Consider the following 24,260-nt stretch of genomic DNA (forward strand, 5'->3'; position numbering starts at 1 on the left):
GAAGAAAATACCTGGGGATAATTGTATCATGCCAGTGCCTATCTTTTTATGAAATTTCAAACTCTAAAAATAATCTTAAATCAAATTTTCATTTATTTAATTAGTTATTAATGTTCTGTTGTTAAAGTGTTTGTATAAAATATCTTAGTTCGTTTAAACGTTTTTTGTTTTACATGAAATAAAAGAGGAAGAGCCTTAAGAATTAAAAAATTAAATAAAAATTTATTCACATACATATGTACATACATACATTTGTAGGTAATGAAAAAATGCTTTGTTTATATTTTGTCACTAATTAAGTTATCTGGCATGAAAATAATGTTTTCATAAACAAAACTTTTTGTTTAAACTAACAAATTTATCCTTTATTGCTTGAATGAATTAAACAGAAAGTAAATAGGAATATAAATAAAAAGCAGGTCATGATTAGAATTCATTTTTAATTACTATGTAGGCCTTTTAATGGAGTTCCTTTAAAGCTGATTTTTTAATAAATAGGAAAAGCTCCTCTAGAAGGCATTCAGGAAAGCACTTTTTCAGCCCTTCTTTGGTAAGATATTGATACATTAATACATTAAATAATACATACAAGTTTATTTTAATTCTAAATAATCGAATGGTTGTTGAAGATTGCACCTAGAATTCAAGAGGGGGTTATAAAAAGAATTTAAAGCTGAATTTGTAGTGTTGTGCCAATGGTTTTTGCAAAGTAATGCAAAAAAACGTTTTTCTTCACATTTTCGCGAATATCTTGGCTGCTATTTGTCGCACGCAAGATAACAACATACCATTCTGTTTGTAACGAAATTCCCCGTTTTTTTTATACAAACAATTTTTTCGTTAAATAAATAGATAAAAAACTATTAAGCAGCAAAGTGGAAAATTCCTTTTTTGTTGTATGTACTTTTTAAAGTACACTAAATTACCCTTAATCTGATGTATAAATATCGATGATCCAATAAGGCAGCCTCAGGCAATCCGAGCCTGTAGATGTTTTTGCTCAATCACCATGATTCCAGAAGTTCTCAATGTCTCATTTAAGAAAAGAGAGAAATTGTCTTCTGCAAAATTTATATAGTAGCAAATTAATAATTATCGGTATGTACATATACATGATATTAAAAAAAGTAAAAAACTTATAGGCTACGTATCAAAACTTTTTGAATCAAATTTTTCTTGTTTGAATTTTATGTTTCTTTGTTATACACCATAAAACAATTAATTTACAAAGTATTTTCGTCGGAAAATAAGAAAACAATTGAAGGCACGGATATAATAACCAACGATATGTATGAATATATTGCACGCATTTCATCGGTTATTGAATCCGCAAGCTCAATATTCATGGCGTAAAGTGAAGTAAGTTTATTTAAACAGAAAAAAGTTGAAATCACATTAGATAGTTATTTGCAAACAATTGCGATGCATATAGTTTAAGATTGTCGGAGGGAAATCTCCAAAAATAAGATCATATTAGGCGCGCATGTGTAATTCAGCTTTACCTTTTATTGCACATATTGTGAAATAAAATAATAGTAAAATAATAAATAACACTATCGTTGCACTCACTATATATTACACTGTTTTGTACTCTGTCTTCATTCGCTGCAAGAATGCACATAAAAAGGTTACCGTTACCACGTGTATTGAAATGTGGATTTGAATTTCTGAAATAAACAAAATACTTTTCACGCATTATGTGGCAAATCAATTTACAACTAAATTAAATTAAATTATATAAATTTTGTAGAAGACAATTTCTCTATTATTTCGTTTTGTCATAGACTTCCTTCTTTCACTTTAACGAAGTAAATAAATTCAATAAGAATACTACAAATATGAAGCTAGGAGTTTGATTTGGTGATTAATATATTTTAAAGTGTAAATTCATTCCTTTTTTCGAATAGCATGTTTTCAGTCTTTTTGTATTAATTTGAAGGAATGGTCAATTATTTGTAGGGCTACTACGTGTACTGTTTATATAATGATACGGCTTCCATAGCGTATGTCGACATGTGGATCAGGTTAAAATATTATGTATGCACGTAGCACCTGTCTATATCTCATATATACCAAAACCTTTCTGGTTTATTTTCTCGCAAAATAAAGCTAAATAAATATACGAAAGATTTCACCACAAAATCAGAATTGTCTGCAAATTCATCGAATTTTCGTGAATATTGCAAATTTCAGCTGTAAATACTGGAACAAAAACAAAAAAATACGACCCAAATCAGCGATATAAGAAATTTGTATTACATTTCATTTATTTTTTATAATTAACAAAACAAAACAATTAAATCAATTTACAAATGTATGTGTTTTTATGCTAATCTTAACTGTATTTTTAAAGTTCCACGCTTATATTTGACATTCTTCTCATTTCATGTCGCTTTTATTGATCCTGCAACGATACGTGTTAAATCGTACTTTCCAACTTGCCTGGTTCACTGCCTAACATAACTAATAATCGCATTGATTACATATTTGTGTGTATGTATGTATATGTATGCTTTCCTCAATCTCCGTTTTTTCTACGGTTACTATCTAAATGTAAATGATAACTCAAAATAGTTTTGGAAATAACTGATATTGATGCTGACAGTAATATCTCCAGGGACGTTATGGTAAGTTTTTATTATATATATTTTGAACTTAAAATTTTATTGTCAATTGCAGGGTAGCTCATTTAATAACAATATGTCACTCGGGAATTTGAAGCAAAACCCAAATTCTTCTGCTACTTCAAGTAGCTCATATGCGATGCGATATCCTCAAAACTCCAAGCTTGAATCTCTTTATCCATATTATATGGTAGAGAAGAAGCATTATCTGTCGACAGATTATAAAAACGAACAGGACAATAATGAATTGGACGACATTCACGGGCATCATAGCAAGTCAAGCTCAAAAAGTAGCCTTAGTGTAAAGCCTATTGATCTGCATTCCTCGAATGTACCAACAACAAAAGTGCATCAGTTTTTGGTTAGGACTTTCAGCAGCCCAACAAAATGCAACCACTGTACTTCACTGATGGTTGGCCTCACTAGGCAGGGCGTTGTATGTGAATTCTGTGGCTTCGCTTGCCACACAATTTGCTGCCAGAAAGTTCCTACAATATGTCCTGTCCCAATTGATCAAACGAAACGTCCTTTAGGCATCGACCCGACCCGAGGAATCGGCACAGCATATGAAGGATATGTAAAAGTGCCAAAGATGGGCACGATCAAAAGGGGGTGGGTACGTCAATTTGTGGTCGTGTGCGACTTCAAGTTGTTTTTATATGATATATCGGCGGAAAGAAGTGCTTTACCTAGCGTGAACGTCTCACAAGTCTTGGACATGAGAGATCCTGAGTTTGCGGTCGCCAGTGTTCGAGAGAGCGACGTCATACATGCTACGAAAAAAGATGTGCCATGTATATTTAGGGTAAGTTATTTATGTTGTTCTATTCTGTTCAGTAATTCTTAAAAACAGTAGCGTTGTATTGTAAATTAAAAAGCCGTTTAAACAAGCACATCGCAAACAAGAGTTAGTGAGGTCATTAGCACTTTAAGTTACCATTTTTTAACACAAATTTCGATTAAAATTTTGGGTTTTTTTTACTTTATTTTTTATTTTTACTTACGAGGTCAAGGTAGGTCAAATTATTTTTCATAAATTTCAGTTTTTATCATATTTGTGGAAATTTTCTAAGAGAAGTACAACATTTTGATGGGTACAATAAAAAATTGTAAAGCCTTTCCCTTTAATTAAATAATATTTTGTTAGCTTTTTCGGTCCTTTATCAATATGGATTCAAGTTTTTGTTACCTTTGGCACCAGGAGGTCAATATTTAAACATTATTTTTATCAAATTCCAAAGGTTCCATTCCGCCTATTTATTTTGTTGTGGCAACTAAATAATACAAAGTGTTCGCATTTTTTACACTTTAAATATATCTGAAAAGCTACTGCTAATGTCAGAATGATTTTAAGGGCAAATTCACGCTTTGTTGGATGCAATGATAAATAATTATCTATGTACATAAGAGGACGTTTAAATAGCAAAGCATCCTGGGTATTAGCAATGTAGTAAATGCATTAAATTGACGACTTCCTAATGCTTACCTAAACAAGCTTCTGTTTGTGTACCTAGATTAAGACATCTTTAATTGAAGGAGGGCCAACTTGTAATACGCTAATGTTGGCGGATAATGAAACCGAGAAGAGGAAATGGGTAGTTGCTTTGGGCGAATTGCATCGCATTCTAAAACGTAACAATCTTCCCAATACAGCTATTTTTAAAGTGCAAGAAGTACTTGATAGCTCTCTTACTATTGTGAGAAGCGCTCTAAGCTCTGTAATCGTTTATCCTGATCAGTTTTTATTGGGTACAGAGGATGGCTTATATTGTGTTAATCTGGAACAATATGGTAATTAACTGATGGTGCTGATATGATTAACTTGCATATGATTAATCATCCAAATCTTTCTTTTATTTAGAAATAATTCGTATTGGTGAGAGTAAGAAGATTATTCAAATGTGGTATGTTGAGGAAGAGCACATTCTAGTCATTTTGTGCGGCAAGCAAAGACATATACGTTTACTTCCAATAAGAGCGTTAGAAGTTAGCGACGTGGAATGGATAAAAGTTGCTGACTCCAAAAATTGTATCGCAGCATGTACCGGCGTGATTCGTCGTTCTCCGACTAATGTATATGCGTTCGTGGTAGCACTAAAACGTCCAACTAATCAAACACAAGTAGTGGTCTATGAAATAAATCGTAATCATTTGCGGCATCAAAAAATGTGCGAATTCACCGTGGCGTATCCGGTGCAGAGTCTTCAAATTTTGTCAGATATTCGGCTTGTTATTGGACATCAAAGTGGATTTACTGCCTATTATTTGCAGGGCGAAGCGACGACTACTTGTAAGATTTTCGAATTCCTTTTATGTGCACGTATTTTGTTATTACTTACCATATTTAATTAACAGCTTTAATACATCCGGAAAATCAACTGTGTGCCTTTTTAAATTATTCGGGCGTTGATGCTGTTCGTGTTATTGAAATACAATGTCCCGGAGGAATTTTCGGGGAATATTTACTAGTGTTTCAAACCTTAGCTATTTATGTGGATCTACAAGGCAGGAAATCACGCGATCGAGAAATAACATATCCAGCTAACCCAACTCACATAAGTAATATTCAACATAAATTGTCTCTAAAGTTTATATAAGTACTCAGAAGATAATTTGCGTAGGTCTTCTTAAGTAAAGCCATTCTAAGAGGCCTACCCAAGAAGGGCTGAAAAAAGTGCTTCGTTGCATGCCTTCTAGAAGGGCTAATCCATTTACAACTTGCGCGAATGCATAAATTTATATTATTTAGCATTACAAATGAATTTCAATAAACATTTTAAGTTGCAATAACACATATTTGATATAAACCTTAAGGAAATACTTCAAAGATGTAGGATTTTTATAAACTTAAGAAGCAACTTAAAAAGAACTCTTGCAAAAGGCCTTCTGAAGTACGTTCTATAAAAGCCGTTCTGGAAGGCCTTCAATGGGTAGCGAAAGAAGAAGCCCTTCAATTTGTGCCACTTCATACAAAATAGAAAGGAGAAAGAAATGTAGAGTGGAAGACCTCTTGACTCTCAGGAAGGCCTTTCGGAAGGCCTCCTGAAATTATCTACTGGGTATTAGTCACCTGAAATGCAAAACGCCGTAACCAACTATTTTTTTTTACGTAAAACGCCGTGAGGACTTGTAAGTAATTCGGTAAAATACATCATGATCAAAAAGTGAATTTTGGAATTTTTGTTAGCCTTTTGCGTATCAGGTGACGATATATTTATGTATGATTAAAAATTAATACTTAAACTTTACTTAATGTTAATAAACCTCAATAAGAATATAACCTTTATTTAATTTTCAGCATATTTGGATGGGCATTTGCTGGTTTTTTCGGAAACACACGTGGATATTTTCAATACACAAACTGCAGAGTGGGTTCAGTCCATTGGACTAAAGCGGGCACAACCATTAGGACCACAAGCAAATTTTGTTTTAACGTATGTTAACGACGCTCCGATAATTGTGTATTTAGCTAATATACATACAAGTAATTATAAAATACTAGTTATTAAATATTTCCCGAATTAAAGTAAAAATTATAAATTCAATTTGCAGAAGAATTAATTCATATGTGTTCTGCCGAGAAATCTGGATCTAAAAATCCACAGCGCCGATTTTCCATTCGTGAAGTAAATAAATCATTTAAAAGGTAAGCCAAACATTTAAATTAAATTAGAACTTATTCCCCTTGTTCTGCTTCTTTCTTAAAGAAGTAGAGCCTTTTAAGCAATCAACAAATTCTTATAAACAACCACAGAGTAAAAGCTCTCTCTGACAAGTTTCCTGTTTCTTTCATGGCCCATTTAACATTGTTGCTCGCGCGTTGGCAAACCATCATAATTAAATTAAAGGCTTATAATATGATTGAGCGCTAAATATTTATTATTTATTTATATTTTAATATGTACATACATATTGTATGTATATGAAAGTAAACGCCAATGAAATACAAGCTTATAGTTAAGTGCTATGAAGTTTGAAGATAATATAATTTTGAAGTACCAGCACACAAGGCTTGAGTGTACATAAGCTAAGGGAATATTTAAAAAGAGAAATAAGTTATCTCAATATAAATTTCCGCGCCAGCCACAAAAACGTAGTTGCCAACATAGCGACTCAGCTTTCAGTTGTCAATTGGCATTTGTAATACCATTTCAGCCAGTGGCAACGCAACTGAGATTCGCTGGCCATCCGTAATTGACCCATTAAACTCTCGTCAGTGGTTAACTACGCACTGTAAATTCGGCCCTTATATAGTCTCAATGCGACCTATTTTGCAATTTTAGCACCAGCGATAGAAGATCGAAAATGATATCAGCGCCAACGAATTTCAATCACATTTCGCATATGGGACCAGGTGATGGTATACAAAATCAGCGACTTTTGGATTTACCCACGACCATAGAAACGGCTGATCAAATAAGTAATCAATCGTTCATCATACGTCAATCTTCTCTTACCCCACATTCTGCAGCACGACAAGCGATAAATTCTCAAAATGGTTAAAGATTTGCATTGAGTTGAATACGATTTTAATGGATAATAATTTGCAGGAAACCCGCAGAAAACTCATTCTATTGATCAACAGTCGGAGCAGCTTCATGCACAGGCCCGTTCTCCAAGCCCTGTTTCCAATTTGAGTTCGCCAAAGGATCCATCGGACGTTCAGTCCTATTTGCCGTTTTAAGATTTTGCAATGTATTATTTTTATATTTATTTATTTTTTATGTTTCACTTTTTTAAATAAATATACTCAAATATATTTATAGGTGTATATATGTTGGAAAAAGATACTTCGTAACTTGGCGAAGGTTTGCCAACTTGCCTACACACGGCTTATTTACCACCAACTTGTAGCGGTTGGCCGACCGGTTGGCCTATAAATCAATGCATGTGTAGGGCCTTTGATAGCCATTGCTTAGCGTTAGTACGCTATGTAGCACAAAACCCCCTCCAGAGGTCGTCTTCGGCGTTTTAAAATAGAAGATGCGCTGTGATTGGCCATCGCCTAGCGTTAGTACGCTATATTGCACAGAACCACCTCCAGAGGTCGTCTTCGGCGTTTTAAAATAGAAGATGCGCTGTGATTGGCCATTGCCTAGCGTTAGTACGCTATGTTGCACAAAACCATTTCCAGAGGTCGTGTTCGGCGTTGTAAAATAGAAAATGCACAGTCATTGGGCTAGGCTTCTAAATCGCAATAATATCGATGTTTCGAAAAATTACATCGATGGTAGTTCGATATATCTCATTAAAACATCGATGTTTTTAGGAAAGTTTGCTAATTGTGGAATTTGTTATATATAAAATTTGGTGAGTGCTTTATATTATTAGTTATTATTAGTAGTAGTATTAAGCTAAAAGTTATATTTAATTTTTATGTAAAAGTAAATGTTGTGTTCGTGTTTGTTACACATACATACATGTTCGTAATTTATTGCGAATGTTTTTTGAGTGAGTTTAAAGTAGGGTGTGTTGTAATTACTGTGAAATAATTTGCTACTCATAATTCAAGTGTTGGCTACGAAAAATAAGAAGTGGAAATTTATGTACATACGTAACTGCCAGCCTGTCCCCTTTTAGGGTTGGTTTCTCCAACTCAACTTTGCTTAGCCAATTTTTTGGACTTAGTCAAGAATAAGCAGAATAAAAAGTAGGCTTAGTAGTCAAGAATAAGCTGAATAAAAAGTAGGCTTATTCTTGACTAAGTCCAAAAAATTCGCTAAACGAAGTTAAGTTGAGTTGGAGAAACTAACCCATAATCTCAGAACTCCCGTCGTTGCTAATAAATTAACCTAACATTTTGTATTCTTGGTTTTCTGCAGAGTTTACAGTGAAGCAGTGGACGAAAAAAAATAGTGAAGAAGCAGAAATTGAAACTCTTTCAGCCCCGAATGGTTTGATGTGAAATACATGGGAGTAGATTTTACTCGCGTGAAATAAAACAGCGAGACAAAGTATTTGAACAAACTCTGAATATTTGCTGATTTCAAAAAACAAAAACAGGGATAATATTTTTTCGGTATAGAACAATCCTAAGGGGTGAGAGCATTGATATTCCGACTTTTTCACCACCCTAATGCAGATACACCAGCAGTACATACAGTTTAGCGGACTAAAAAATTAACTTAAAAATTTTTATTCTAAATTCCTTGCAGATTTAACTCACGTGAAAACAGCGAGACAGTGAAGCAGCAGAAATTGTAAGCCTTTCAGCCGCGAATTTAAAATTTAAGGATTTAAATTAAGGATAGGTAAGTAAAATTTATATAACTCATTACAATTTTTTATTCTTGATTCCTTGCAGATTTGACTCGTGTGATAACAGCGAGACAGTAAAGCAGCAGAAATTGTAACCCTTTTAGCCGCGAATTTTAAATTTGAGGATTTGACTATTTCTCAAGTGCTAGGTAAGAAAAATTACATTCTCGCCACCGTATTATTATGTGTATAAATTTTTCGCGATCATTTTCAAGTTTTTTTCTCTTTATTTTGCTTTGAATAAAACTGTATTAAAAATACTAATACTAATAAAAATGCGAATAGAATATGTGGTACCGCCCACTTGTTTCGTATATTTGTAACTCTAAAACTACTTCACCTCATAATTGAAGTGTTTTGTAAGAAAATAAAATGGTAAAACTCGTATGTTTTTAATTAAATTTTATTATCTAGGGCTTTATCTATATTATTATTATTATTATTGAGCAGAACTGGCCTTGTCCCACTCGTGACAAAATAAAGCTAAAAGTTATAATTAAATACAGAAGTGGAAATTTATGTAGTGTACTGCCAGCCTGTCACCTTTTAATCTAATAAATTAAATACAAATTTTTTATTTATGGCTCTCTGCAGATTTTACTCGCGCGAAAACAGCGAGACAGTGAACCAGCAGAAATTTAGACGTTACAAATTTGCAATAAACTTAATTTTTCGTCAAGAGTCGCAAAAGGCCACTTGGCGAAAGCAGCAAAGAAGGTGATTGTAATAAAACAACCTGTTCCGTGGTGAAAAAAGCTTTGCGACCATCATGTAAAAATTCCGATGTATATTACCAAATGCAAAAGGATGTGGAGGAAATGTCTTGTCTATACGTCGAAGTATCGAGATATATTCACTTCACACTCATGAAACGTTGGGAACAACGAAACTTTGAACCCATAAATTTTCTGGAATGTTATTACCACTTGATGCTAAAGAAAGAAAGCGGAGTATATAATCGACGAAGAATATAATGAGTTGCGAAAAAACCTCAAGTTGTACGATAGTTCGTCAAACTATCGAGATATATTCACTTCACACTCATGATCCATAACAATATTTGGATGCACGGTTATACTCGGCTCAGAAAATATTTCAGATTTGAGGAAGATAAAAAAAGGTATATAATGCAATGAGCTACCTTTTCGATAAAAATTCAAAAAATATCCCAGATGAAGCGTTACTTGAACTTATGCGTTCCGATTTAAAATGGAACGGAAATAAACTACACGAAATTGAGAAGGTCAAACTATTTTGGTCTATCGAATTATTTTGGCTGCATTTCTTTATTCATTCTGAACGTTTGGAATAAATTTTTTGGTTTATTTATTCTTTAGAACGTTCCTGATGATATGTTGACGTATATTTCAAACGCATTCTGTTTATTCCGGCTGTGAAATGCGTTTATCCGGAACGTATAAAGAAACGCAGCCTTTATAACCCGCAACGGTACAGTGAAATCAAGGTAATAAAAAATGTTTCACTAATACCACAACTAAAACACGGTTTACATCACGTCAGACACGACCGACTTGCTTTCTATTGTGTCGATTAAAATTTTTCAAAGGATAATTTTCTTCCTTCGATGAAAGTGAATTTGGAAAATATTTCAAAATTTACTAAAACGTTTTCTTCACTTCAAACCGATGGCCTCTCCATTTTATTTTGCATGGAAAAGCAAATAACACTACAAAACGAAACTAAGCTAGTAAAAAAGAGAAAACTCAAAGATAAAGAAACGGATTTTGAAGGTGATTTAATAAAAATACGTGCAACAAAGTACAAAAACAAAATTGGCCTAGATCCTGGGTGTCGGCTCATTTTAGCTGGCATCCAGAACAAGGTTCCTGTCAAAATAAAAAATACATATTACCAACACCTTTCTGGTTTATTTCCTCGCAAAATAGAGCTAAATAAATATAGGAAAGATTTCACCACAAAATCAGAATTGTCTGCAAATTTATCGAACTTTCGTCAATATTGCAAGTTTCAGCTTGAAATACTGGAACAAAAACAAAAAATCTTCTCGCAAAGAAAGGTGGCTCGGCTGAAGTAGTACATTTGCCGTCAAAAAGCCTGCAACCACATTGCGAAACAACTGGTACCGAACGGAGAAGATAGTACGTTAATATGTATAGGTTCAACCGATATCGCTGCGAACTCGCCAATACGCGGATCTCGGCGTACACCTAACCGTCTACTTCGAACAGCTTTTAAACAACGCAAAGCAGACATCCTTATGGTGAACGAATTCCGAACAGCAAAACTTTGTGCCAAGTGTTACGACATAAACCTGACGTCCAAATCGCCCCACAGGTACAAATTTTGCCCAAATTGCGGTACCTGTTGGAATCGAGACGTCAATGCTGGGAAAAACATTCTCTACCTGGGAGAATCATCGCGAAAAACACCAAAATTTTTTCAAATAAGATGGCATTATTTCTTGTATGACGGCAACTATGAACATTTGACTAGCAACAGTTTAAATTTTATTATGTAAATAATTATAAGGAAAATAAAAATAAAAGGCATAAACATTACATTGGCGTCATTGGCACCCATCTTTTTTGAAGGTTTTGACGCAAATAAATTAAAAATTTTGCAGCGAGGTGTCGCGCCGCTGCAGTTTCAGTGCGGTATACCAAATACTGTCGCATAGTGCCGCTGCAGTGTCGGGTCGCTTAGTGCGGTCGTACCTTTATGCTGTAAATTTTCTTTGCAACTGAGCATTAAAGCTTAAACAGACGGCTGCGTTGATCCGGATTTACTCGGACTAGCTGTGACAGCATACTTTTTAATTTGTAAAATGGCGTCAAAAAAGAAGGTTCGAGCTTTTCATGCTGAATTTGTATTTTCTATCAAAATAAACGGTATTTCTACTCTGAAGAATTCTGCGAAATGAGAAAATACGTTATTTCCTGTACGCAACGCGGGTGCCCAAAACAGCCCAGAAATCATTCCCGTACTCAACAAAATGGGTAATAGAGAGCGAAAATTGTAGCTTGCTGGATCGCAAGTGTCTTCTTCTTCTAGCCCGGGCTTATTCTCCGGGTAAAAGTGTTAAAGTGCATATCAGCTGTTTTGTGTTAACATGTTGCCTGCATTTACTTGGTGCTTTTAAGGAATAGTGAATGGCCTGTTGATGTATTTCCAATTTTTACATAAAATCAAATTTGTGAAATAAAAATTCAATTTCTAGGTTTTTGCATTGAAGTGACCGAAACAAAAAAAAAACGTGAATCGGCTGTTTCTCAATTTCTGGGCACGAAATGTAGTTTTTTGAGTTCCCGTACTTCTGGATTATGTTCCATTTTTGAGAGCAAACTTTTCGCTCCGGATTGTTAGGGAAAGAACCTAATACCTGTCAAACAACAAAAATGATAGTTGAAAGCACGCTTGGTACGCGAGAAAAAGTATGCTTCGTAATTTTTTCGTCGTCACGCAAGCGAGATTTGCCATCACGTGAAGACGGCTTGTTATTGTAATTTTTGTTTTTGTTCTGCCAACATCACCTTCCCTACAAGAATTGTGTGATGGAAACTAACCCTACAAGAACAGCGATAGTCATTTGATTCATCATGTGATACTCACTGGTGATGGAGATCTCAATCAAGTACTTATATCAACAGTTGCGATCCCGTACGAGTCCGGACTAGTCAGAATCAGTCAGATTTTACTGGAAATCGATCCCGTACTCGGTTCTCTGACTATTGAGAGGACAAAAAAGAGGGTAAATACGGTTCTCTTTCTGTCAAAAGTTACCAGTTTTAGTCCGAGAAATTTTTGCTGGTAAATGTGTCAAACGATCAGCTGTAGTTTGTTTGGCAACCAAATTGTAAAAGTGCACTCTGCTAATTCATGTTGAAAAGTATTTAATTACTTGTTTAAGTGGATTCTGATGAATTTGAAAGTATTTTTGGTTATTTACATGTGTGAGCTGGGTGTGTTTACATACAAGATAAGCAAAAATTTACAACCAAAATTTGGAGGTTATGTTGAAGTTGACAGAAGTTACCATTTTTACTAGAAAGCGATCCTGTACTTTTCAATGTTACTCTCTCGCTCTGAGCGAAGTTTTATTTTTTGACAGTTTTACTAGTCCGAGTCCGAGGAATACGGGATTGCACTTAACTTTTTAAGAGCAATATGAAAAACGTGAGGTAAACATTTGTGTACATGTGATCTTTCGTCTCCCTCCAACTTATGACCTTATTTAATGGTCTCTTTTTAACCAACGCAAAATTTGCCTATGGGTTAGTAAGGTAAATGAGAATGTGTTAGTTTCCATCACACAATTCTTGTAGGGTTCGCAGCAAAAATCAAGATGTATCATCAATTAACGCGAAAAACACCTACATTTTTCAAAATAAGATGCCATTATTTCATATATGGTGAAAAATATGTACATCTGACTGGCAACAGTTTAACTTTTATTTGGTATATATATTTTTAGAAATAATGTTTTTAAAATACACTGAAGTAAAATAATAATCATTAACTTAATTTTTACTGTAAATCACTTTTATGAAGGATTCCTTAGACGTATACATAAATTCATAGTAACTTACACAGAATTCCAATTAGGGAAGGGAAATACACCGAAATATAGCTATCATAACATTTTTACACGCATATGGATGTAACTGTATGCGAAATAATGGCAGTGAGACATTTTCACCAGGTTTGTCTATTATTTTCATTGATTATTTTTTGATTGATTTTATATAAAAGTCTAACTCATAATTTAATAAACAATATATGTCCACAAATCGGCATTTCAAACTTTGTACAAAAATTAAAAAAAGCAGGGTTTCGCAACAAAAAGCTTCGAATTCCTAATTTTAAGTGAGATTCCAAGTTTTCGATTTTATGAATTTTTCCCATATGAAGTGTGTTCGAAAATTTTTTAAATGGATGAAAATTTATGGCACCGTTAGAAAAATAAAAAATAAAAATTACCGGGATATTGCAGAAACTTGCACTTTTATTTAAGGACTGTAAAACTGCAAACTTAAAATCTTTCTAAACATTCTGAATTAAGAGCTTGTTGTTGCGAAAACTTACTTTTCACACTGCGCATTCTCATTAGAATTCAGCGGTTTGTAAATATTTCTCATGGCCCTTATTTTAATTTTTAGTGCATTTAATTTTTTGCTATATGATTGGCATTTTATGGTAAATTTCTATATTTTATGATTGTGCCAAAACGGAGTGAATTGTGCCACAAGAGCATTTGAGAATGAAAGTGCCAAAAATGGCCATAACGGCATATGACTATTGTGCCTACTTTTCCATCACTGCCAGAGACACTTTTTTAAGTGGCCACTCTGTCCTGTGCCTTAATTCCCATAGCGTTTCTCTGTCGTTAGACAGTTGTATATTTTTCAATGCAAGTGCAACTTTGGAGAAAAGCTAAAGTGGAAATTGTTGAAAAAAAAATGTATTTATAGTATGTGTTTTTCACATAGCTAATTTTGAGAAGTGACTTTTAACAAATTATATGGAAAAATCTAACAAATATATTCAGTGCTCAATGATTGTACAAACGTATTGAATGCTGTTTGTACACATACATATATTGTAACTTGAGTACGCTAATAGTTTTATAAAATTTAATTCACGAAGCCACAAGGTAAGCTATTATAGGTTTAGGATTTTGATAATTCCTTGGGCTGCAAACATGCTCCCACTTCAATAAAACTTCCTGTTTTTTAAGCTTTATATACAAATATTAAAGTAGTTCATTCGCAACTATGGATGTCTTAAATTTTACCCTTTCGTAGATAGAAGCTGTTTTGTTTTTGTTTAATTGTTCAGATTACGAGTGAAATGTTAACCGTCTTAAATTCTTAACTACGTTCGGAACTTGAGGCTAAGATAGCATTAATTTAAATTACTATACTTCGGCTTATCATCAATATTCTATGTATATAGTAAAACTATTACATCGGTGAACATAAGCAATTGCGCGCTCTATTTTACAATAGTCGGTTCTACATTGTCAAACCGATTAAAGGAAAGGACGGTCGTGTACAACCAGGAACTTCGATGGCTATACGACGTTTCTCCGACTGTCGGGTCTACGTAGTTGGAATGACCCAGATTTATATCTAGCCAAAGATTGTCACGAACAACAACATCATAGCTATAGTACACTCCGACCAACAAAACAGGAACGTTTCAGATTCATGAATATGAAAGGTCACTCAAGCAGCATTCCCCGAAACATGTATTGGGAAACATGTATGCTATTACAACAACAACATGGCTACAGTCGAGGACTGTCCCCCCAGTAGCAATCCCCAAAAACACCTAAAAGAATTTGTATGCTGCTACAACAACAAAAACAACAGCATGTCTATAGTTTAACTCCTATAGGTGTATTATACTCCTATATCCTCTTCTACTCCCTCTGTTCTGTAGAACTCTCTTCTACTTGGAACTCTTACTGGCTAATTGACAGCACACTGCAATTAGGTTACCATTGGTCATCAAATGGGGCTTTCCGTAGAGACGGACTGTAGGTGTTGTGGGCTGGTTGAGGAAACCCCAGAGTGTATTCTATTTACCTGCTCACGAAGCATGAATCGTAGACTGATACACTTTAGGGAACAAATTTCTTCTCCATATAAAATTTGGAATATGGCACCGTCCAAAGTGTTTAGATTTTTGATAAGGTTGGAGTGATTACAATAGATTTTCTTAGGTAGGGGTTCCCAAACTTGTTCCCGAAGCCATTACTATAAATGTGTTTGTAAAAATCTAGGCATAAACACCGTAAATCATCATGCATTTCAAAGTTTAGTTTACAAAATGCTCAACACAACCGTGGCGCAGTCGTGTTGTGATACATCCTTAATAGGCGTTATGGAATGAGATAGTTCTTCCGTAACGATCTCTTCAAATACTTAAGGAATGGCACACAGCTTAGCGATTCCCCTATAATTCGCAATATTTGACCTGCTTCCATTTTTATACAGCGGCAGTATATACGACTCCGTCCACAAAGAGGGAAAAACTCCTTGCTTTAGAGAAGCATTGAAGACGTTTGTTAATGGCTTATATGGATAATCTGCACAACTTATTAGGACACAGGAGGGAATACCATCCGCACCGCTTAGAAAAGAATTTTTTAAACTATTCAAATGAAGGAGAACATTGTCAGCAGAGATTGAAGGATGTGGTCTAACTGTGAGAGTGGAAAAGGACGGCTAGAAGTTTCTTCATTTGGCTCGACAGAATAGTTTGATTCAAAATAATTTGCAAACATGTCAGCAATCATAACATTATCACTAGAAATAACATCATCTAATTTGTTGAGGGAAACCCATTTATTTTACGTTTTTAGTTAACAAAATGATATATTGACTTGGGATTAGGAACGATGTTAATGCGAATTTTATTAATGTAACTCCTATAACATTTTCTGTTTAAGGCATTGTATTTATGACGAAGGATAGAGTACGCGACGTAGTGAGAAGAGAGGCCTGATATTTTATAAAGTTTAAATGATTTAGTTTTTTGATTTTTTAAATGCCTTACCTCCGAGTTAAACCACAACGAGTTACGAGGTGTGGTTGTTTCTTCAACAAGAGGAATGAGTTTACTGAATATATTATTCAAGATTTTACTAAAGTGTAAGGGTCTGTTCTCTACATCCCTATCGTACTCAGGCCGGATTATTTTAGATATAAGGAGTGTACTCGTACGCCCAACTATCTAAAGTTTTAGAAAACTTTTACTGGTTTTGCGTTCTCGTACCCAAAAAAATTGCAAAGTAGGGGAAATTGAGAGAGTAAAATGTGAAAGAGAGCTGCAAATTTCTGCTGGAAAAAATTTTACCAGCTAAAACTTGCAAGTAAGAAAATCAGCTGATCACAAACACATGTTTGTGAATAAACAAAAGAAAATATGGCCTTCTTGAGTTATTTATTGCAAATTTTATTATGATTGCTAGTATACAACGAAAAAGTGTGTCAATTTAATATGCACAACGTTTGTTGTGTTTATTTTTCTCTAATTTGCTATTAATAGGTTTGTTCGTCGAGCAAAAAATTTGTACGAATTTGTACGAATTATCACGATTTTTGCCCAAATCGCGTTCGTGCAGACCAAAAAATTATCCAACACTCAAAAATTATGAGAGCAAAGTGACAGTTCTCTTGGAGAGAAGTTGCAAATTCTTGCTGGAAAAAATTTTGCCAGCAAGAATTTGCAAACACGAAAAACATGTGGTTGTGGCGCATGGTTGCATTTTTGTCTACAATAATTTGAATAAATTAGTTCGTTAAATTTAAAAATTTATAAACACGAGCGATTTTTTTATGAAAAAGGAAGTAAATAATTGTTGATATAATTAATTTAATTAATTCCAATGATTTGAACTTAATTCGGCTGAAAAAAATCGTATTCGCAATCGGAATGCAATTGCAACCAGAGTCGATTTAAGAAACCCGACAGCTAGTACGATGAAGAAATTGAAATGTATGTTAAAGAAAGTCAGAACAACAAGAAATATACATGTATATCCTGTTTTTGGCCATCCGAAAGAATTTTAAAAATTCTATAAAAATTTTTTATGTTTGAAATGCAACCGTGGACGCCAGCTGGCTGCGAAACTTGCAAATTCCTGCAAATTTGCGTTCGTTCAGAAATTTGCAAGTTTCTCAACATGAGAGAGAATTTGAGAGAATTTTTTCTTACTCTCTGATATTTTGAGTGTTGGATAATTCTTGCTGGATTTTCGACGAACAAACCTAATCTCTAGTTTGTTTACTTTAGTGTGTGCTGCCTATGGTTGCCGTATGACATTTTTCATTTGTACCATAATTTACCTTTATATATACCAAAAAAGATTTAAATGCAGCATGCTGAAATGTTGTTTTGCTGAAGTTTTCGGTTTTGGTAGGTTGATTCTTGAAATGAAAATTTTATAATTTTAAAGCTACATCTGTAGCTATATCTATTACATTGTTTTTGGATCAATGATGGGTGTTTGGTGGAGATACTCTTGTTTTTGAATGAGTCTCCATGTGATATCACAAATAATTATGAGAAAAATAACTTATTCATTCCGATATAATTAATTTGTATTTTAAAACGGTTTTCTTATCGAAAACTATTCAATTTTATAAAATGCCAAATCGGGGGAAAATGTACCAAACAGAAATTAAATTGCCAAATTAATCACCAGTGGCAACTGTGCAAGTGATCAGCTGTTTCGAAGGTTGCAAGTTTTTGCAAATTTTGCATTCTCGTACTTCTGTTGATATTTCGTCTCTTTGAGGGCGAATGCTGCTAACTTCTCAGAACTTTTGCTGCTGGAGAATTTTGTCCTCTCAATACGAGTACACACGTATAGATATTTTAAGCTTGTCGTATTTAACGTTTTTGAAAGAATATCGCCGACCTTTTGTCTTTCTAGTTTCAGGACAATAACATGAATCGTAGGATGGTGCCAAGGGCAACTCAAGTGGGGGGTGATAAGGGTCTATAGGTATAACTAAAGGATCGACGCGTATTATAGTGCATTTAGGAGTATCATCAATAAACGCTGAATCAAGACATTTACCTAAGTTGTTGATAACTGAATTAATCTGATATAGACCAAGATCGGAAAGTTCGTTAAGAAATTGGTTAAATACATCCCGAGAAGAATTTGGCACCAGGTTTCCATCCACCGAATCCTAGGAAACACACGCTAGACTGAAATCACCCAACACAATCGAATCGGAGGGCTTGACCATGGCTAATAAAGAGAGCAATTATGAAGAATGTTTAAAGTAAACCGAAGGGTTAGAGTTAGTTGGAATATAAATTGCAACAAGAAAAACACTACTTGAGGGGCACCGTATTCTAACACAGAGGAATTCAACATTATCTGAACCAGTGAACTCAACTTTTTCAGAGGAAAAGTCAGTCTGAACAGAAAACACCCCCGCCTTTTCTTTCCAAACGATCATTTCTAAATATTTCATACTTATTACACAATATTTCAGTATTAAACACATTCGGTTTTAGCCAAGTTTCAGTAAAAACCAACATTTCATAATTTAAATCAAACGACTTTAAGCACAGCTCGGTTAATTTTGTATTTAGACCTCAAACATTTTGGCAATAAATATTGCAGAAAAAATTACTTATAAGTTTTTTGTTCCTGAGAAGGGAATTTGAGCAATATTTCCCAACGAGCTCGAGGTTTAAATTCAAACTCTCGAACTAAAGCACCATTAGGCAAGAATGAGCCATCAACAATGTTTTGAAAATGGTCGGCGGAAATATGAATTTTGAAGGAAGAAATATTTCTTTCGTATGAAAAATTCGATTTTCTGATAGCTATGTACCGGGGGTTAAGCTTTGATGTTATATAAGACTTAACATCTTCTATCGAAGTTTAACTAGAAAAGCGCGAAACAAGCACAGCTTTATTCGCGGGAACTACGATTAATTCTTTGGGTACCGGAGAAGGTCAACAGCCCTTGTAGTGACACCTGAGGAAGATGCAGCTTGAGATAACTCAACACACGGAGAATTAAAACTTATTAATTCCTTATTTAAGCCGGGAGTAGGCAAAGAATCAGTTGGCGGAGTGTCAATGTCTAAAGCAATGGGATTAGGAACAATGCTGTCGCCTCCATGCTTCCGCTTTTTTGAAGCTTGTTTAAGCTTGGGTGATTGAGAGGATGCAATGCACTTAAAGTCTTTTAATGCATCTTCATATCGCTTAAACTTTTCGTTTAGAAGTTTTAACTCCTTATCCAACTCCTGGAATCCACTAATCCTAAACATTTTACAAAGGTCAACTTCGGTTGATCTGCACTTGGGGCAAGACCAACGAACACCTTTGTTGTCGGTTATGATATCAGCCACCATACCATTGAGACCAGCACATTTTACGTGAGCTAAGTCATCACACAAGCAACACGCAACGCAACGCTCTAAGTCGTTTTTAATGTTGCATTTGTCAAAACAGCAGGATGAATACATTGCAACGCGCAGTAGTAGCTATTTGTATGTACAAGAAAAACTCACAGTGTACGCTTTTTATACGATAGTAGCAAAGATAACAGAAATCTAGATATTGTAAGAAAAACTTTTCCAAGACACGCAGCAAGTGGAAGTTGAAAAGCTAATGTAATTAGTTAGTTGAGTTAATGGTTATAAACCGTGCTGAACTATCACTTTTAAAGCCACTGAGCCAAAAGCAGCTGTTTTCGAGAAAATTAATTAATCGATGATAATCAAAATGTATGATAAAGCGCGAAAGATGGGAAAATGCACTCTCACGCAAAGCAACAACAATGCACCAAAAGAGGCAAATATGCACAAGGAATTACAAGAATATTAATTCTTTAATACACGCACTTTATATCTACACTAATTTCTTGGAGCTTGGCTTCAAAGGGCTTTTTCCAGTATAAATTACGCAAATTAGAACTGCTTAGCACTTAGGTAAACAAAATAACTTCAGAAATTCTTTCGAACGAATGTTTAAGCGACCGCACAGTACGAGCGTTGCCACAAGATTTTTATAATTCGGGTATTTCGGATATTGTAAATTCATCATCAACTAATAATAATAATAATAGATTGGCGCTTACACATATGTTAGTGTTTGGCCGAGCTTCTCCTCCGATTTGTGGCGTGCGTCTTGATTTTGTCACACTAGGGGAGGGGAGGGACCTACAGTTTTACGCCGACTCCGAACGGCGATTGCATTTTTATGAGAAGCTGTTTTTCATGGCAGAAATACACTCGGAGGTTTGCCATTGCCTGCCGAGGGACGACCGCTGTTAAGAAAAAACCTTTTTCTATTTTTTTTACGATGTTGCTTTAACCAGGGCTTGAACCCAGGCGTTGCGGAGTGGAAGCGCGCACTGCTTACCACTACACCACAGCAGCCGACATTCATCCTCAACTATATTACATAAAAAAAGGGGTTATGAAGAATGCAAACGTATATTTAAATAATTTCAAATCGCAAAATAAATTTTCAAAATCTGCTTTTAAATCATATGCAATCTATTTTCTAGCCATGGAAAATGATGAAATATTTTTTTTTTGAAATCATGAGTAAAAAGACGTAGTTTAGCTTAAAAACTTAAAATGATTTGCGACAAAACAAAACATTTTTATTCTTTACTTGTAGAGATAAATTCAAGGTTTGCAAATTGTTCCATCATATCGGTAAAGAATATTAAGTCAGAAAGCCAATTTTCATTCTCCAATTGCGGGTAATGTTCCGATCTCAATTTGAGTATGTGTATATAAAAAGAATAAAATAAAAAAAAACACAACGTGTATTTGGAACTCAAGCAGGGTATCAACATGACCCATTGAAGCCCCTTTTCTTTGTTTTAGTTTATAATTATAATTTTCGAGCTCAAGAGCCAACCTAGCTATCCGACGGTTCAGTTGTTTTCTTTCGAGTGTCATCGTCAATGAGTTACAGTCGGTTATAATGGTGGAACGTATGCCTTCTAGATAGATATGTTCTAAACCTCCTAAGTGCATATATGATGGACAATGCCTCCAGTTAAAAACTATGATATTTCGACTCGGCACTTGAGGCAGTTTTGGAAAACTATGAGACGGGGTGGAACTTAATATCGTCTTGACGTTGCAGCAATACTGCACCGAAACGTACACTACTGGCGTCGCAATGGAGTTCCGTCTCCCGAAGTGGGTTGAATATAGCCAGCACGGGGCTTTTAACTAGGCGGGACTTAAGTTCGGTGAATACATCAAAGCATTTCTCGTCAAAGTCAAATGGTGAGTTTCTTTTAAGCAAGTTTTGTAATGGTTTTGCAATTTGCGAAAAGGCCGATACAAATCTGCGGAAATATGAGAGCATGCCAAGGCAGGATTGTAGTAGTTTTGCATTCGTTGGAATCGGGGAAATTTTGTATGCTCTTAATGTGGGAATCTTTGTGTAATATACCTGAGTGTGACACCACATATCCTAAATAATTGATTTCATCATACCCAAACCTGCATTTATCTAAGTTGAGTTCCAAAACTCTAAAGGTAAGTCGCTCTAATACTAATTTTAGCAGGTCTTTGTGTTCATCAAAATTTTCGGTCGCAATGATGATGTCGTCCATGTAAATGATAACTTTTCGATCATCGATCATGTCCCGGAAGATGTTGTTAATGAAGCGCTGAAATATAGCGGGAGCGTTCTTCAGCCCGAACGGCATCTTCAAATATTCATATTGACCGTCAGGGGTCCAAAGGCGGTAAGCGAAATTGATTCAGGTGCCAGGTGGTTATTTAAGCGACTTATGCATTTCCCGCATAAACAAAGAACAGCGAACAGCCACACGCACTCCCGCCTAAAACCAAGTGCAGCGAACACACACACGCACTGTGTTTAAAAGTAATTCGCTCGATCTTAATTGGGTATGCATTTTTTACGCAATTCTCAAATATCTCTTCGCTGAACTTAGTGAAGCGATAAGTCGCTTAGGGCTGCCAGATATCTCCGTTGCCAAACCGGGACACTTTGGTAAATCTAACACAACAATTATGACTACTATAGAGCTGCCAGATATCTCTGTTGCCAAACCGGGACACTTTAGGGAGGGCCTCTTAAACTTTGTGCTAAACTGGGGAAAATTCAATAAATTTGCGTACAAATTTGCAACATTCTAATCAAACTTTTTATAAAAATTTTTAAAAGGAAGTTTTCCAGCCCATTAAATTTTAGTTGATTTTTGGTATTGTTTTTACTGAGAGTTTCTTCCATACAAACTATGTTCGATAATTCTTTTTATATGGAAGACACTGTCAGCAAAAAAAAAATAAATGCTAAAAATCAACGAAATTTGCTGGCAACTTCAGACCTGCTCTTTATTAATTGGCTCAAAATCTACATTTTCAAAATGTTTTAAAAGATCTGATTAGAAATTGTGATGTGATGAAAGAGCCTCCGAGCCAATAATTTTGTACGGCACTGTACGTACTTATAAGTCTAGGTTTCATGAAAGAAAAAAATTTAAGTACAAGATAACATTAAAATATCAGTAATATTTTTCGTTGCTGTGAACTTGTTTCAAAACTTCTGTCTTTTCCTTAATATAATTGTAAAACTCTGTGCACGTCATTTTGGACGTATTTAGGTACATATACTAATCATCAACTATTGCTTGTGCAAAGTTCAACTATCTCGAAATGTAACTATTTCACAAATTAAACCGGTGCACTGAGAGAAAGAAGTTTAGAATTAAAAAAGCGTGCTAAATTAAAAAAATACGCATATGAAAGAGCACCAACTCAACTCGTAATACATTTAAGTATACAAATTTTAGTATTTAGTATAGAAATATTCAATTCAAATACGCCCATATTAAATTGAAGCGATTTGCAATTACCGATTGCTTTTTCATAATTAAGTTAAAAAAATATTTAAATTCCATGCTGGTTGTAATGGGAGTTGAACCTTGACCTTTTGGAAATTAGCAAATTGTGGCAAGCATCTTCGCGCCCTCAGCTACAGCCAGACATGTAAATGTGCATTTAAATGTTGAGTTTGAATCAACACTACGCGTGCGTGTTATGAAAGTGTTATTTTTAAATACGAACATTTTTAAACGATAATCAAATAGAAAATATTCCTGTTTACTATGCGTTATTTCCCTCAGTGAATTCATAACATTTTTCTGAATATTTCAACGCGTCTCTTATTGTAGTGATTTTTGAACTTTTATTCAAATTTGTGCAATCAAATCAAAAACCGGGACATTTTAAGGCTGGACCGGGACAAATAGTCTAAAACCGGGACATGTCCGGAAAAACCGGGACGTTTGGCAGCTCTAGACTACTAGGTATGGCCAAGGTGTATTAAACAAGGTGTGGTTGACAACTCAGTGAGGCTCTCTTTGAAGGTACTATAACGTCAAAAAATATTAACAAATGACGGACTCTTCTATATAAGCTGAAAGGCATTTATACTTTTTCTTTGGCATTTTCTAAGGGTAACCAAAACACTAAAAACGCAAATTTTTATATTCTTTAAAACTTGTCGCGAAAACTTACATTGGAAGTAAAGCACGCACGAAAAACAAACGAGCAAAACAAATAAAAAACAGCTGATGCTAATAAGAAAGTTCACTTTGCACACTCTAAAAAGTGCACGTAAAACTACTGCCTATTTTTTCACCAGAACCTATGTAAATATACGCATAAGATGTTCAAAATTTGATTTTATTTAAAATATATACATAGATATACATATGAAATATTTAAAATTGCAAAAATTTTGAAAGTCAAAATACATTTTCTACTAATAATAAAAACTAAGTGCTGACATTTACTCAATTTTCAACATTTCACGTGTAATTTTACTCTACGCGATATATTTGGTATGTAAAAGTAAAC

At 34.6% G+C, this 24,260-nt stretch overlaps 2 protein-coding genes across 3 annotated transcripts in view; both read left to right on the plus strand.

The window, feature by feature from the left end:
* Positions 1-7,340, plus strand: part of LOC118744434 (serine/threonine-protein kinase Genghis Khan) — a 21,291-nt gene extending 13,951 nt beyond the window's left edge. For both annotated transcript variants that reach the window (XM_036477449.1, XM_036477450.1), the window contains exons 8-16: positions 2,575-2,627; positions 2,680-3,429; positions 4,139-4,415; positions 4,486-4,914; positions 4,980-5,183; positions 5,923-6,108; positions 6,177-6,270; positions 6,908-7,122; positions 7,175-7,340. In XM_036477449.1, the coding sequence (XP_036333342.1) occupies positions 2,575-2,627; positions 2,680-3,429; positions 4,139-4,415; positions 4,486-4,914; positions 4,980-5,183; positions 5,923-6,108; positions 6,177-6,270; positions 6,908-7,122; positions 7,175-7,308 (2,342 nt within the window). In that variant the 3' untranslated portion in view covers positions 7,309-7,340. The remainder of the gene's footprint in view (positions 1-2,574; positions 2,628-2,679; positions 3,430-4,138; positions 4,416-4,485; positions 4,915-4,979; positions 5,184-5,922; positions 6,109-6,176; positions 6,271-6,907; positions 7,123-7,174) is intronic.
* A 6,927-nt stretch (positions 7,341-14,267) lies between these two features.
* Positions 14,268-24,260, plus strand: part of LOC118744435 (histone-lysine N-methyltransferase trr) — a 42,189-nt gene continuing 32,196 nt past the window's right edge. The window contains exon 1 of the mRNA XM_036477451.1: positions 14,268-14,514. The gene's annotated coding sequence lies outside the window, so the exon portion shown is untranslated. The remainder of the gene's footprint in view (positions 14,515-24,260) is intronic.

The sequence above is a fragment of the Rhagoletis pomonella genome, unplaced genomic scaffold, assembly GCF_013731165.1.
Source record: "Rhagoletis pomonella isolate Grant_MI unplaced genomic scaffold, Rhpom_1.0 Rhpom_scaffold_00008, whole genome shotgun sequence".
NCBI classification, from domain to species: domain Eukaryota; kingdom Metazoa; phylum Arthropoda; class Insecta; order Diptera; family Tephritidae; genus Rhagoletis; species Rhagoletis pomonella.